Source organism: Miniopterus natalensis, chromosome 5 (assembly GCF_054644295.1).
Source record: "Miniopterus natalensis isolate mMinNat1 chromosome 5, mMinNat1.hap1, whole genome shotgun sequence".
Lineage (NCBI taxonomy): Eukaryota > Metazoa > Chordata > Mammalia > Chiroptera > Miniopteridae > Miniopterus > Miniopterus natalensis.
In genome coordinates, this window is record NC_142085.1 from 35463126 (window position 1) to 35476230 (window position 13105).

The 13105-nt window shown below is 38.2% G+C and overlaps 1 protein-coding gene across 2 annotated transcripts in view; it reads right to left on the bottom strand.

Annotated features, from left to right (window-relative positions):
* COL12A1 (collagen type XII alpha 1 chain) overlaps window positions 1-13105 on the bottom strand; it is a 109653-nt gene that overhangs the window by 32354 nt on the left and 64194 nt on the right. For both annotated transcript variants that reach the window (XM_087817478.1, XM_016207375.2), the window contains exons 38-47: window positions 11524-11653; window positions 9632-9751; window positions 8352-8498; window positions 7515-7631; window positions 7214-7360; window positions 6586-6660; window positions 4855-4994; window positions 2716-2839; window positions 2399-2542; window positions 593-757 (exon numbers count right to left, since the gene is read on the bottom strand). In XM_087817478.1, coding sequence (XP_087673604.1) covers window positions 593-757; window positions 2399-2542; window positions 2716-2839; window positions 4855-4994; window positions 6586-6660; window positions 7214-7360; window positions 7515-7631; window positions 8352-8498; window positions 9632-9751; window positions 11524-11653 — 1309 coding nt within the window. The remainder of the gene's footprint in view (window positions 1-592; window positions 758-2398; window positions 2543-2715; window positions 2840-4854; window positions 4995-6585; window positions 6661-7213; window positions 7361-7514; window positions 7632-8351; window positions 8499-9631; window positions 9752-11523; window positions 11654-13105) is intronic.

Consider the following 13105-nt stretch of genomic DNA (forward strand, 5'->3'; position numbering starts at 1 on the left):
TCCATAATCTAATATCAAGAACCAGTGCTAATGGATGGAGAAGAAGATAAATTGACAAAAATAATCAATGTTTTAACCTTCACTGTATTTTAAGAGTTGAAGTTCAGATCTTGGTATAACAAGAAAAATCTACACCCAAAAAAACAAATGGGAGCCAAATGAATTTCTGTGGAGCACACATGTACAAGTCAGTTTTTTCATTACTCAAAGCATGCATGTTGACAGAACAGATACCAATTGATTACTAACAGGGAAAAACCTTCCTCTCACGGCAATGCTTCTACAAATGCATTCCTAAAGCTGACGATTAATTTACTCAAATGTCACAGGCATTGGGATGGTGGGAAAAGCATGTATGAAACACTTGATTTCCATATAAGGAATATATTACATCTTCAAAGCTTAAAATGGGCTTCTGACAAACACACATTGAGCACAATCTCAATAGGAACAATGATTCATCAGGTTCTCTGGGGATTTCCCAGGATCTATTTATGTACAGACTTGATCCCATATGAGACAGGGAATGGCCTCCCAAGGAGTTATTTTTCAAAACAAGTGAGATTATGAACCCATGTGGATGGTGACTTACTCGAGGTGGCAGTCTCACAGACAAAGGTAATGAGGTTGTCCTCTATCTTCTCAAAAGATTCGAAGTCATCCACAATGAACACGTGCCGTTCGCTGGGTTTGCTGGCGATGTTGGCAAGCTCGTTGTACTCAACGTCAGCCACGCCCACGACAAAGACACTGAACCCTGCGAAGCAGCGTTTGCAGAGTGAATGACGAAGCCCGTTCCCCGTCTTTTATTGTTTAAACAACTCAAAATAAAATCTTAGAATCGATGCTGTCTTTTCTCAGTGTATGCAGCAAGTCCTTTTAATTGACATAAACTCTCTTTAGTGAATATGTAGTTTCCCCAGGTCTTCCTATTTTCTGGCTTATAAAATTTAATTAATTGGATTTCCTAGAATAAAGCCCTAACACAAGGCAAACATTTTTACAGCAGAAAAATACAACATGGTGCACATTTCCTGCCACAGATCTAGAGTCCTGATATGCCCATGAATTCTACAGCTCTTTTAGGCATCATTAACATTTTAAGCTTATGTGACTCAGAAACCAAGAATGGGCTCATTTAAAATTTTGATTCCTTCTAATGAACAAAATTAACTGGTGAATAAAATAGAACCAGAGGAATAGAAACGTGGAACAGACTGAAGACTCTCAGAGGGAAGGGGGGGGGGGAGAGTAACCAAAGAATTTATATGCATAACCCATGGCCACATACAATAAGGTGGTGAAAGCCTGATGTGGGACAGGATTCCGGTGGAGGGGGACAACTGGGGAGGGGGGAGTAATACTCTCAACAATAAAGATTTTTCTTTAATAAAAACTATTGACTCTTGAAACTGATTCTTAACAAACTCAAGCTCAAAGGCAGCATTCTGTTCACTTTTAAAACGGAATCTACAATTCCCACTGGCAATAATTTTCATTTATTTAGGTTAATATAAATAAACAAAGTTTTCACTCTAAAAGCTTGATTTGACTGTTAAAAAAATAACTATGTAAGGAATTAGTTACATAATTAGGTATGAATAAGGTAACATTAGGAGTAAGCATTCATAACCCCAAACTTAAGTCAGTTAGGAGCAGGAAATATGCTGAAATCTGCTCAAAGTGCATAACATAGTAGCAATAATTTATGAAAAGATCAGTGCAGTTCCATGTAACCAAGTACTTTGCAATTACTACAATAGATAATGCATAACATATGTCCACCTTGGACCCTGGGGGTGTTGTGGAGAGGGTGTTAATGCAAGTTCTGGAAAGACCTTGTTTCATCTCTAATAATGGTAAATAACTAATCCAAAGGGCAGTGTTGCCAAGAGGCACTCAGGATGTTTGGTTGCCAAGATATATCCCAGAGACATGTCCCTGAGGCCTGGTTGCTCCTCCTGTGCAGTGTACCTTTCAGTAATCTGCTTTGAGCCTGCATCTGCAGGGCTGTGCTAAAGTGAAGGCTTTCCTTTGTTTCTCCTTGCACAGGAACCAGCATCAAGACTCACTTCTGCTATGGCAGGAAGTCTGCCCTAGGATCATCCCATTATTGCATTCTGTAGCCTTCCAGCTGCCATGAGAAATTTAGTTTTCTCATTGACAGACCCTGAGTCACATCTTACACAAAGAATATACACCATGTTATTTCTGAGCAATTATAAAACCATTCCATAATTAAATATAAACTAATCTTGTAAGAGTATGAAGTACAGATTCAAAAAGAACAATAAAGTAAAATGAGCAATTTGGGGTTTCTTGCAATCATTCCTAAACATTTAAAACTGTGAAAATAATTAGTGCAATCACAAGGCATCACATTCACACCTGGACTTACCTGACTGCTGGATGACAGAAGCTGCTTTCTTGACCTCATCCTGTGACCGACCGTCTGTGACCACAACCAGCACTTTGGGGACATTCTTCCTCATGCCACTCTCCCAGGTCAAGACCTTTTCCTTGATAAATGTGAGAGCCTTACCTGTATAGTGTGGCAAGAAACATTTTAGTGTCATCTCAATGCAAACTATCCAAATGCCAAGAGCCATGCCCAGCTGATAAGAATTTGAATATTAGAACGAGATGGTAAACCCAGTTCTTCCACTCCAAACTCTTTGAAGAGTGAAAGGCTACATATACTCAGATCAACTGTACCTGTTCTTGTGTTTCCTCCTCTGTACCTAATATTCTGGAGGGCCCCAAGGGCTTGGGCCTTGTCATTGTACGTGTTCAGCTTGAACTCAGACTTGACTTCATCACTGTACTGCACAAATGAGACCTGAAAGAAAATGTGGTTTTTGGTGAGGGTAAGTCATGTCTTTTTCTGTTTCAATTTTCGAGTGATTCCTCTAGTTTTAGAATAGGGGAAAAAAGTGTCTCAGACCTGACTGTATTATAAGTTCTTTATAGCTAGTATCATAACACTGACTACTGTTGTCTCATTAAGTTGTCTAATTTCTAATCTTCAATGAAATTAACAATAATTGATATTAAAATGTAAATATACTGTATTCACATGGTACCTTTCTCCAGGACATAGGAAAGGATGGGTAAAATCAGGGAGCAGTGAGGTTCCAAAATTAAAAATGAGAAGGCACCATCTTGAACTCGAATGTTGCTAAGCAATTGGTTTCACAGTCAACTGCTCCTTCTCACTGACCACATCCATTCTTTAGAGTAATATAAAAATATTGCATGTGTGATAATAAACAGCACTCATCACAAACTTAGTGGCAGTGTGATTTAGTGGAAAGAGTACAGACTTTGTAGTCAGGAATCACTGGACTGAAATCCTAGCTCTGCCAATTAGTAGTCTTGTGACATTGGGCAAGTTCCCGACAGCTCTGGGCTTTGGTTTCCTCAACAGAAAAAAATGGAGATAATTATACTCACTTTCTAGGGTTGTTTTAAAGACATGTGCAGTAATCATGTATGCCAAGTAGCTGGCACATAGAAGTTAATAAAATATTATAGCTATTTATTATTTTTTATTAGATATCTTAAATTTCTAAAAGGAAGGGAAAATGACTTAGCTGTTGACACATTAAATTGAGAGTATAACTGGCCTGACCTTTTACTCTTCTTGGGTTGGAATAATATCCACAGGGTTATTTGGGGATTTGAAATTTATTCTATTCCATAAAGTACTCTTCCATAAAAGAAGACATGATTTCTTTATGAAATTATTTATGGTCTGTGTTAAAATCTCTTATTTTCATAATGTCTCTAAGATGCCACATGAATAGTACAAGCTGTCAAAGTAAAGAAGAAAATTCATCAAGAGGACTGAAGGAAAGAAAAAAATTCAGAAGAAGGATAATACAATATAGTCCTTTGCCTTAAGGAGTCAATGAGTTAGATAGAAGACAGTTGCCACAGTAATGACCATACAAAGTGACACTTGCTATAACAGTAATCCAGACAAAATCCTTCAGGAGCATGGAATGCCTAAAGCCATTGAGAAAGCCTCTCCAGAAAGGGTGGAATTTTAAGTGGATCTTCAAGTTTGCAGAATCCAAGAAATAGCTAATAATAGCTTTTATCAGATTCTCATGGGAGCCTGGGAAGACATACACACCCTGCCCCCAGCCAAAAAAAAATAATAGTTTAGAGTCACTGAACCTGAGTATTCAGTTCATTGGTTTACTGAGAGTAGTGAGGAGATTCTCAAATTTACAGGTAGGTTACATCTATATGGTGAACTATTCTTCGAAGCCTCTCATGGAAAGATAAACTTCTCTAAGTTCCTACTCCAGTAAAACAAATACTTTTGGAGTAATTTCACAGCAAGATAATTGGTAGTTATTTTAGGAAAACAAATGAAATATCCTTTGACTCAACAATGGCCATTCTTCTGATCAAGGTAATATCTGCAATGCCATGACAGAGGGGACGGCGGGGTTCCACACGCCCACTCCAGTCACTGTTCATCACAGAATCCTCTGACTTAACAGAGTGTGACAATCACAATGCATTTGCTTTCCAGAACATCAGCTGACCTTTTATGGAAGTGTATCATTGTAAGAGTTTTAAGCAGGAAGTTAGAGTCAGAATCCCCTAAATTCTTCAACAAGAATATCATCTAGCCAAAGAGAATACCTAAAGAAACATTTATTTTTCTGCTTATTTATCATTTACACCCAACTCCCTCCCAAAAATATATATGTAATGAAAATATCAAATAACAAAAGTCAAAACATAATTTATACTGAAAAGCCTTTCTGCTTGAAAAGAGAAGTTCGAGGGAAACAGAAGACATTACAAGTGAATATCCACCTATGAAATGACACCGACCTGAATTCCACCGGGATTGACTTCATCAAAGGCTCCCACAGTATTGAAGATGAACTTTACCACTTTGTTAAAATTATCATCCCCGATACTCCAGGAGGCATCGGTCAAGAATACAATATCTGCCTTGGCCCCTTTGCATACTGGAGAAATAAAAAAAAAAAAAAAACACAAAGGAAGCCCCAAATCTCATGAATCATTCAAGTGAAATTACACAACTGAGAAATGTAGTCTAACACCTTGATACTTAAAGTGTGGTTCCGCGGCAATAGCATCGCCTGGGAAGCCTCTTGGACTCACAGAATCCTGGGCCTTGTCCCAGAGTTCCTGAATCGGAATCAGCAATAACAAGATGCCCAGACGGTTCCTACTCACAATGAAGTGTGAGAGGCACTGTCTAATCGGCCCTCAGTTTCTGCTCTGGAATTAATTACTTCATCTCTTTAGATATATGCTCTTTCCTCATGGAACTCTCCAAGTAGCTTCAAATAATAAATGAGGAGGAAACGAAATGAAAAGCAACAAGGTCCAGAACTTAACAGTTCAGAAATGTTGCATATACTTATCAAAGATTTGGTGCAAATAAAGTGTCTTTTAATTTTAAATTAGGTCACTAGAATTATACGGAGGGAAGGAAGGGATGAAATAAAATAAATATCTTTAATTGAATCTTCAGACTTGGAGGCTAAAAAAAATTCTGAAAATAAAAACGTAACATGTAGAATGTACAACACCAAGAGTAGACCCAAATATAAACTATAGACTTTGGGTGATAATGATGCGTCAATATAGGCTCATGGATTGTAACAAATGTGCCACTCGGCTGGGGGAGGCTGATGCTGGGGGAGGCTGTGCCTGTGAGGGTGCAGGGTATATATGGGAACATCATGTACTTTTTGCTCGATTTTGCTGTGAACATAAAGCTGCTCTACAAAATAAAGTATTTAAAAAAACTTGAGCCAAGATTATTTACTGAATTTCTTTCAACAACCTAATTTAAAGAAACCCATTATTGTTTTACCCTATAATAATACACTTTTAATTTTTATCTTATTTAATAGGTTTAAAGAAGTTGTGTTAGTCTAGAGCCTTCTAAGATAAAAGAAAAATACTTTTAAAATCTGACATGCTTTCAGTTAAACTCTGAAAACAGCATGTGGGGGAATAAATAAACCAGTAGTTAATTAGTTTAAACTTAATTTGATAAAGCACAGAGAACTGCCCCAAATTACTGAGAGACCAGCTTTCATAGTGAGTGTTTCAAGTGACGATTATGCCTCTGACTTTAGTAAATAGAAATGTTCTGGCTTTGTGTAATCCAGGGCACTTCTCAAGTCAGAAACCAGCACTTCCAAAGCCAAAGGCCCAGGAGTTAGCTTGCAGATATAAACAAAAAGATCCATGGCTTCTACTAATGCCAGCAGCCCTCAGAAAAAAATGCCTGCCCTGTGACCAGGGACTATGTAAGGTATTGTGAGACACTGATCTGCAAAATTAAGGGGAAAAAGTTCCAACTGAAGAGCTGAAGTGGTTTATGACTGATTCTATTCACATCAAAATGTGCCTGGAGGGGGGAAACAAATGACTGGCAATCTTTTCTTTTAATCTAATCTTCAATAAGAGTAATAAATGAAAAAATGTTCTGTATCAATTGTAAATGATATATAGGCTGCATAAGTAAGAAGGCGATAAATCCCCTCTTACTTATTAAATTGCCAAATCAGCTGTACTTACCATCTCGAGCGGGTGGAATTGTGGGAGGGGGAGGAGGTGTGGGTGGCTCTGTAGGGGCTTCTGTTGGTTTTAAGGCTAGAATTTTAAAAATAATAATTAGAAAAACACAGTATGTGCACATTTCATATCACAGAAGGTAAGTTTTAAGAGCAATTTAAATCCTTGATGACATATCAAGTCTCATTGGCACAGACACACTAGGAATTCTATTTTACCCAAATTTGGTATCATCGATAGTCATTTAACATTGGCTATAGCTACACAAAGCAAAGCCAAGATTCAAAGGGTGATTCAAGATTCAGGATTCGTAAGGCCTTCAGATAGGGTCAAAGGAGTAAAAGTCACTAATAGAGATGCATATCAGCTTCTCCCTGTCTGCTAGAGTCATTATCTCCCTCCTTTCGCCCTTTCCTTAAACTAACACAAACTGTAACAGGAGAACATGGGCTTCCTGCAGGTAAAGCTCCTGAACCAGCCAGAGCCTCCACCTTCTAGACCGGCCATCACTGCATCATCTTACTGCTGCTCATTCAGAGAAGGGTCCCCACAGGAGTCCATTACCTCTCCCACCCCAAGGGCATTCCATTCTGAAGCCTCCAGAGACATCCCAGATTACTCAAAAACTTACTGGTGTGTTCTTTGACAGAGACCCCGGGACCCTCGAGGTTTGGGGTCTGCACAAAAACAGTGATGCCATAATCAGTATCTGGTGAAAGGCCAGTGAAGCAGTGACTGGTTTCGGATCCACGCACTGTGATTTCCTGTCCTCGGGTTCCTGATCATGCCAACAGGGGAGAATGCCAATGTCATCATCCATTACATTGAAAGACATTTTATACATAACTTTGTAAACAAAATGGCATCTTCTTTACTGAAGTTAAAAATGTTGCTACTATGAGCGCCAGCTCCTTCTTGCTTTGCACACATACCATCTGCAGGGTTTAGCTTCAGCCGGTAGGAGGTGGCTGCCCGGTGAGGTGACCATCTGACACAGAATGTATCCCACCCGACCTGATAAGGTTTCAGATCGGTCACATTTAAATACACTACAAAATAAAGAAAGATGATAGATTTATTTTGTAAATAAAGGCAGAAGAACATACTTTTTAAAAATCATAACAGAATTTTAAAACATCCACTATGGCTAAAAAAAAGTCTAAAATCTTGCTGTGTTTCCTTATAAGAAATATACATGAAACATACATGAAACTGTGGTACAGACAAAACAGGTCTCCCTTTCTATCACTGATTTTCAAGAGGGAAGAAATTCTTCATAGGCCCTCTCAACACTACAAATGTCAAAGACATCTCATGGAAAAAGAGATATCCTGAAAGGCAATCTGCTAAGTTTTTAAATCATTATTAAAGCAATTGGTGACAACAAAATCTATCTGGGTTAAATCATAGGCATGGCATTTCTGTGAAAACTTTCAATTAAATCAATGTATTTGGGTAATATAGGTTTTAACATCAAATGTAAAGAAAAACTACATAACATCCCAACTCTAATTCTACAGATCATTCATGATGAAATGAAATCATAATTTTTCTTTCAAAGTCAAAATACAGTATTTTTGTGAACTAAATATATCTCATCATATATATTTTTGTATACTGAATTATATTACCTATCAATTTGTTTAGCTGATCACTTACTTAATGCAGAGGAAACGTGCGTATGTTAAGAAGAAATAAAATTAAAACGGGCTGAACTGGTAAGTTGTGCTACACTTTTTCTTACAACCATGGAAAGACACATGACTCACATGTAGTGCCTTGATCCGTCAGGGGGACACTGAGTCCAGAATCATACTGAGCATAAACATTTACGTCATAGATGGTGCTGGGATTGAGATTGTGTAAAGTATAAGATGTCACTTCTCCAACAAAGACTTCCATGGGCTCATTGGAACCTTTAATAACAATCACAAAAATACATAGGTATATGTCATTACTAATCTCAAATTTTTCTTAAAATCAAAATGTCTTAACTTATACTCAAACGATAGTACAAACACCATTTATTCCAAGGCCCCATGTGCACTTGCTCACTGTAGCACAAGCCACATTATATGGTGAAGAAAAAACAGTAAGCAGAGACTGGATTCTTTAGCCTCTGACTCTCAAAGCATAGCACAGTACCTGGAATGTAGCAGGAGGCAATCAATGTTCCTTTAATGAGTAAGTCAATCACACCATCAACTACCTTAGAGTCTCAAGCCTCTTCTCTAAGCTTCACTTTGCCAGCATTGTGCTTTGCACATAATAGGTGCTAAATTAATGTTTTTCAATGTATTGTAGAGATGATCTAAGAACATCCATCTTGGACCTCATTTCATAAGTTTAGTGAGTAAAGGTCCTCAGTTCCTGATAGCTTCTCCTCCATTAAGTTCTCTCTCCATTTCTTACTCAAGTTCACCTTCCCTTTGTCTTACCCTCTGTTTTTCTAGGAAAATTTTCTAGGAAATTTCAGCAAGTTCATGCCATTCCTGGGTTCATGGAAGATGCCCTAGCATATATGGTACACAGAACATTTTTCCCCACTGTTCTTAGCATATAGACAGTACATAGAAATACAGCAAATAATTTAATAAAGGTGATATCCATTTAGGTGAAAATATCAATGGGAAGTTCAAAGCAAGCCTGTCATAAATAAGCTAAAATATGTATGCTCCCAAATGGAATAAAACCTTGACATAATGGGAAAAATACAGAAGTTTGTATTCATTAAATACACATTATTTCATAATCACAATTACACATAGGATGTCTGAACAAAACACCTTCAATTGGTACAATTTTACAGACCAGGTAAAATTTTTAGTCACGCAAATTAATAAGAATTTCACCTACACCCATAGTAACAATGATACTTGAGACCATTGCCTTAAAATGCTATTTCTGGAAACATTACCTCTGATCAAAGAGGAGTTAAGATGATAACTGAATGGTCAGTAGAATCTAATTACTGGAGATGGAAAAAGAATACTCTCATACCCAAATAACTCTCCAGTGCATGTCTATGATGATAAAGGTGCTTCCTTACCCACTGGTTTATACACAATTTTATATCCAAGAACCGGAGAGGGTGAAGGATCCCAGGATACCCTGAATCTTGTATACCATTCGTCAGAGATGTGTATGTTCTGAGGCGGAAGCAGTCCCACTGCAAACAAGTATTGGCACACGTTACTGACCTTGCATGGACACACAGGGAGAACACAGAACTTGAATATCAATTATAAATACTGATAGTACATCCCCAAGAAAGAAATTTAATAATATCCCATAAATTCCTTATCCAGAAAACAAAAGCTATTTAAATGTTCAACAGAAAGCTTAGGGGTTTTCCAAATTCAAACTGAAACTCAAATGGACTCAGGAGCTGATGATTCCCAGAGCTGGTATGTTATATGATGCAGAATGAAAGAAAATAAGAAATCTCATACCACTTTTAGAATGTTATAGATTACAGATTATTTTAGCCAACAAGCAATTTAAACACTATCTCGTCCAACCACCTTATCACATAAATAAGATATGATTTGCCCAAGACCACACAGCTAGCTAGTGACTAAAATGTGTTCTTTCCCAGCACTGCTCTATTCTCCACCCACATAACCCAGAGTTCATCCTCAAACCTTCACAGGCACTGCCTCCAACTCCACATGCTGTAAAACCAACGCTGTTAGGCAGTATGTTAAGTAGTTGCTGAGTTATTACTCATAGAATTACACAAATAAGGAATTCAACTTGAAAACTTTTTCATAAGAAAAACTAGAAATGGCTTTGAGCTTTCCTGGAAAATTCAATATCTAAGAAAGATATTTTTATATATCTTGATAAGCATAAAATTCTGAAATATGCCATTTCCCCAGGAAAGTATCAAAATACATTCTAAAACCTAAAGGCAAATAAAAAATGAGAAGCTGTTAAATTAAATCATCTTGATTTTAAATTAAAATCACTAAACTGAGTCTCCATTGCCTCAGCCCTTGTAGACAATAGACATCAATAAATATATAAATTTCTGGCCTTGAGCGACTGAGCTGAAACAATTCTAGTCCTGCTTTTCTCTTAAGAGCTCTCGAATGGTACCTCTCCCAAATTCTGTAATGTTGTCAAGATCATTTAAGCACAGAAAGAGTACCGGCAACTGAGTGTAGTAAGGATCCTCAAATCATGCTGAACAAAATGAAAAAAGGGAATGCCAATATTTACAAGAAACCGAAACCACACCTGTAGCCTAGCATGCGTTTATGCTGAAGCAGTGGCTCTCACTCTTGGCTGCACATTAGAACATCAGCAGGCCTAGGCCGCACCTCAGACCAGTTACATCAGTGACTCTGGGGCTGGCTCCCCGGCAAAGCATTTTTTAAAGCTCCTCAGGTGATTCCACGAGCAACCAAACTGGAGAACCCTTGCTCTAAACCTTAAGCAACCGCCGCCAGTGTAGCCTCGAAAGGGGGGCCAGAATTACTGGTAATTCTTTGTAAATTACTTGGTACAACAGAAAAAATATACACTTTAAGAAAAAAAAAAAAAGCTACATTTGTAGAGAGAAGATAAATGTTAATCATCTCACTTATCTGACTAAGATTCTCTCATGATGGAGTGTTCCTTGCTTATATTAAACTGGCTGAGTTAACAGCTACAGGCTTAACGAATACCACACAAACGAAAACAATATTCAAAGAATACGCAATGGTTTTCCAAAGGAGAAATAAAACTATCTCAAGCAAAACAAAATATGCAGATTTTTGTCATCTTTTTCTTCTTTTAAGTGGACCTTGAAACAGTGAAAATACAAGTTCTGTTCTCATATCGTTTTGACAAGATTCCATGTCTAATGTAAATGTTAACGCAGCTCCAACGTGGTATTTGAGATGCACTGGTGAAGGCAACACTTAAGGATTGTACAAGGTGAAAGGCATTTACCGGTTCTCCCATTTCCTGTTAGATGGGTACCATCTCCGTCTTCATAAACAGGAATAACGGTAATTTTATATGGCGTGTCCGACTGCAGGGGCTGCAATATCACATTGTTTCTTCTGCCTGGGACTGTGGTCTACAGGGGAAGTTAAATCATAAGTTTATTATCAGCTAGAGGACTTCCAGATCAAAAGACAATATTGCCTCATGGATTCCCATAAACAGTAATGTTTGCTTCATATTTTCTTTTTGTCACACAAGAGCTCGTGGGCAGGCAGGCCGTCCCCATTGCCTGTGCACGCTGGGGGAGGATGGCTTAAGAGTCGGACCTCCGGGCTCCAATCCCAGGTTAGCCATTTAGCAGCCCTGCGGCGGAGCCCCTCGAAGGAGGCTGTGAGGGTGGAAGCGGTGGCCGCGCACAGCGCCTCGGGGCGCGCCCTGAGACTGCAGCGCTCCGTAGTACGTTCGTCTCCACCGCTCACGGTCCCTGCCACGTTTCTCTGCACCCCTTCAACAAGTATGGACCAAGTGCCCACGTGAGCCCGGCACGGCACCAGCCACTGGAGATACATTGGTGAGGGTTTCTGCTCTCAAGAGTAGCAGCTTGGCTAATACTAATTAGGTGAAGAAGAAGAAATGGAAAGTACATTAAACTGCCTCCAGGAAGAGGAAAGGAATCAGCTAGATCTCTCAGTCTCCCTTTCAACCCTAAGCTTTGCTTCCATAAACAATGTGAATCATTTTTGCCAGTCACTCCCCGAATAGAGTTTCTTGCTTACAAAAGGGTGAATTGGGAGAAGAAATTATATTTTTACAGTTCTCAGAAACTGAAGGGAAACCGCATAGTTGTACATGGGAAGGCTGAACAAACACTAAGGCAGGAGCACCTCTGCTTCGGCAAACTAAGTGTGGCAACACTGCTGTCTCATTTTGATAAGAAACACTCAATGGCAATTACATGTGTTTCAAATTAATAAAAACAGGGGCTTAAATTAAAGCTCAATATATCAAGTTCAAATAGATGAAATATTTTATAATATAGTGATAATGGAAGGAGAATGATCTAAGAGAGTATATGTAGCAAAATGGCTGCAAACCATAGACCAAACCGCTTTACAACCAGCATTGCGTGTAATCTTCCACTCAACTATCACTGAACTTTAAAGGAAGTGCTGACTCTTTCCATACATAACAAATGGATATGCATAGTGAAGGCTATGCTATAAGGAACTTGAATCTGGTTCTAGGGAGATAAAAGGTGACACTCAAAAAGTTTGAAGCTAATATTAGAGTATGTATATTCCAAAACCAAAGCATGCTGAAAAATATTAAATTTTGAGAGAAGAGAGATCAATTAGCATGGCTATTTAAGGAAGACCTTGTAAATTTTATTTAAAGAAAAGGTAAGATTTGAACAGTCACAGCATTTGAACATTAACTTAGGTAGCTCAAAATAATTTATATCATGTTTCACCAGACTTAATTCCTATGGTGTAATTAGATGATTAGAAATATGCATTGCATGAGATAAGACAGTTTTTTCAACCTGTATTTAGAATAAAAATAAGCCCCAAAGATGTCGATTTTC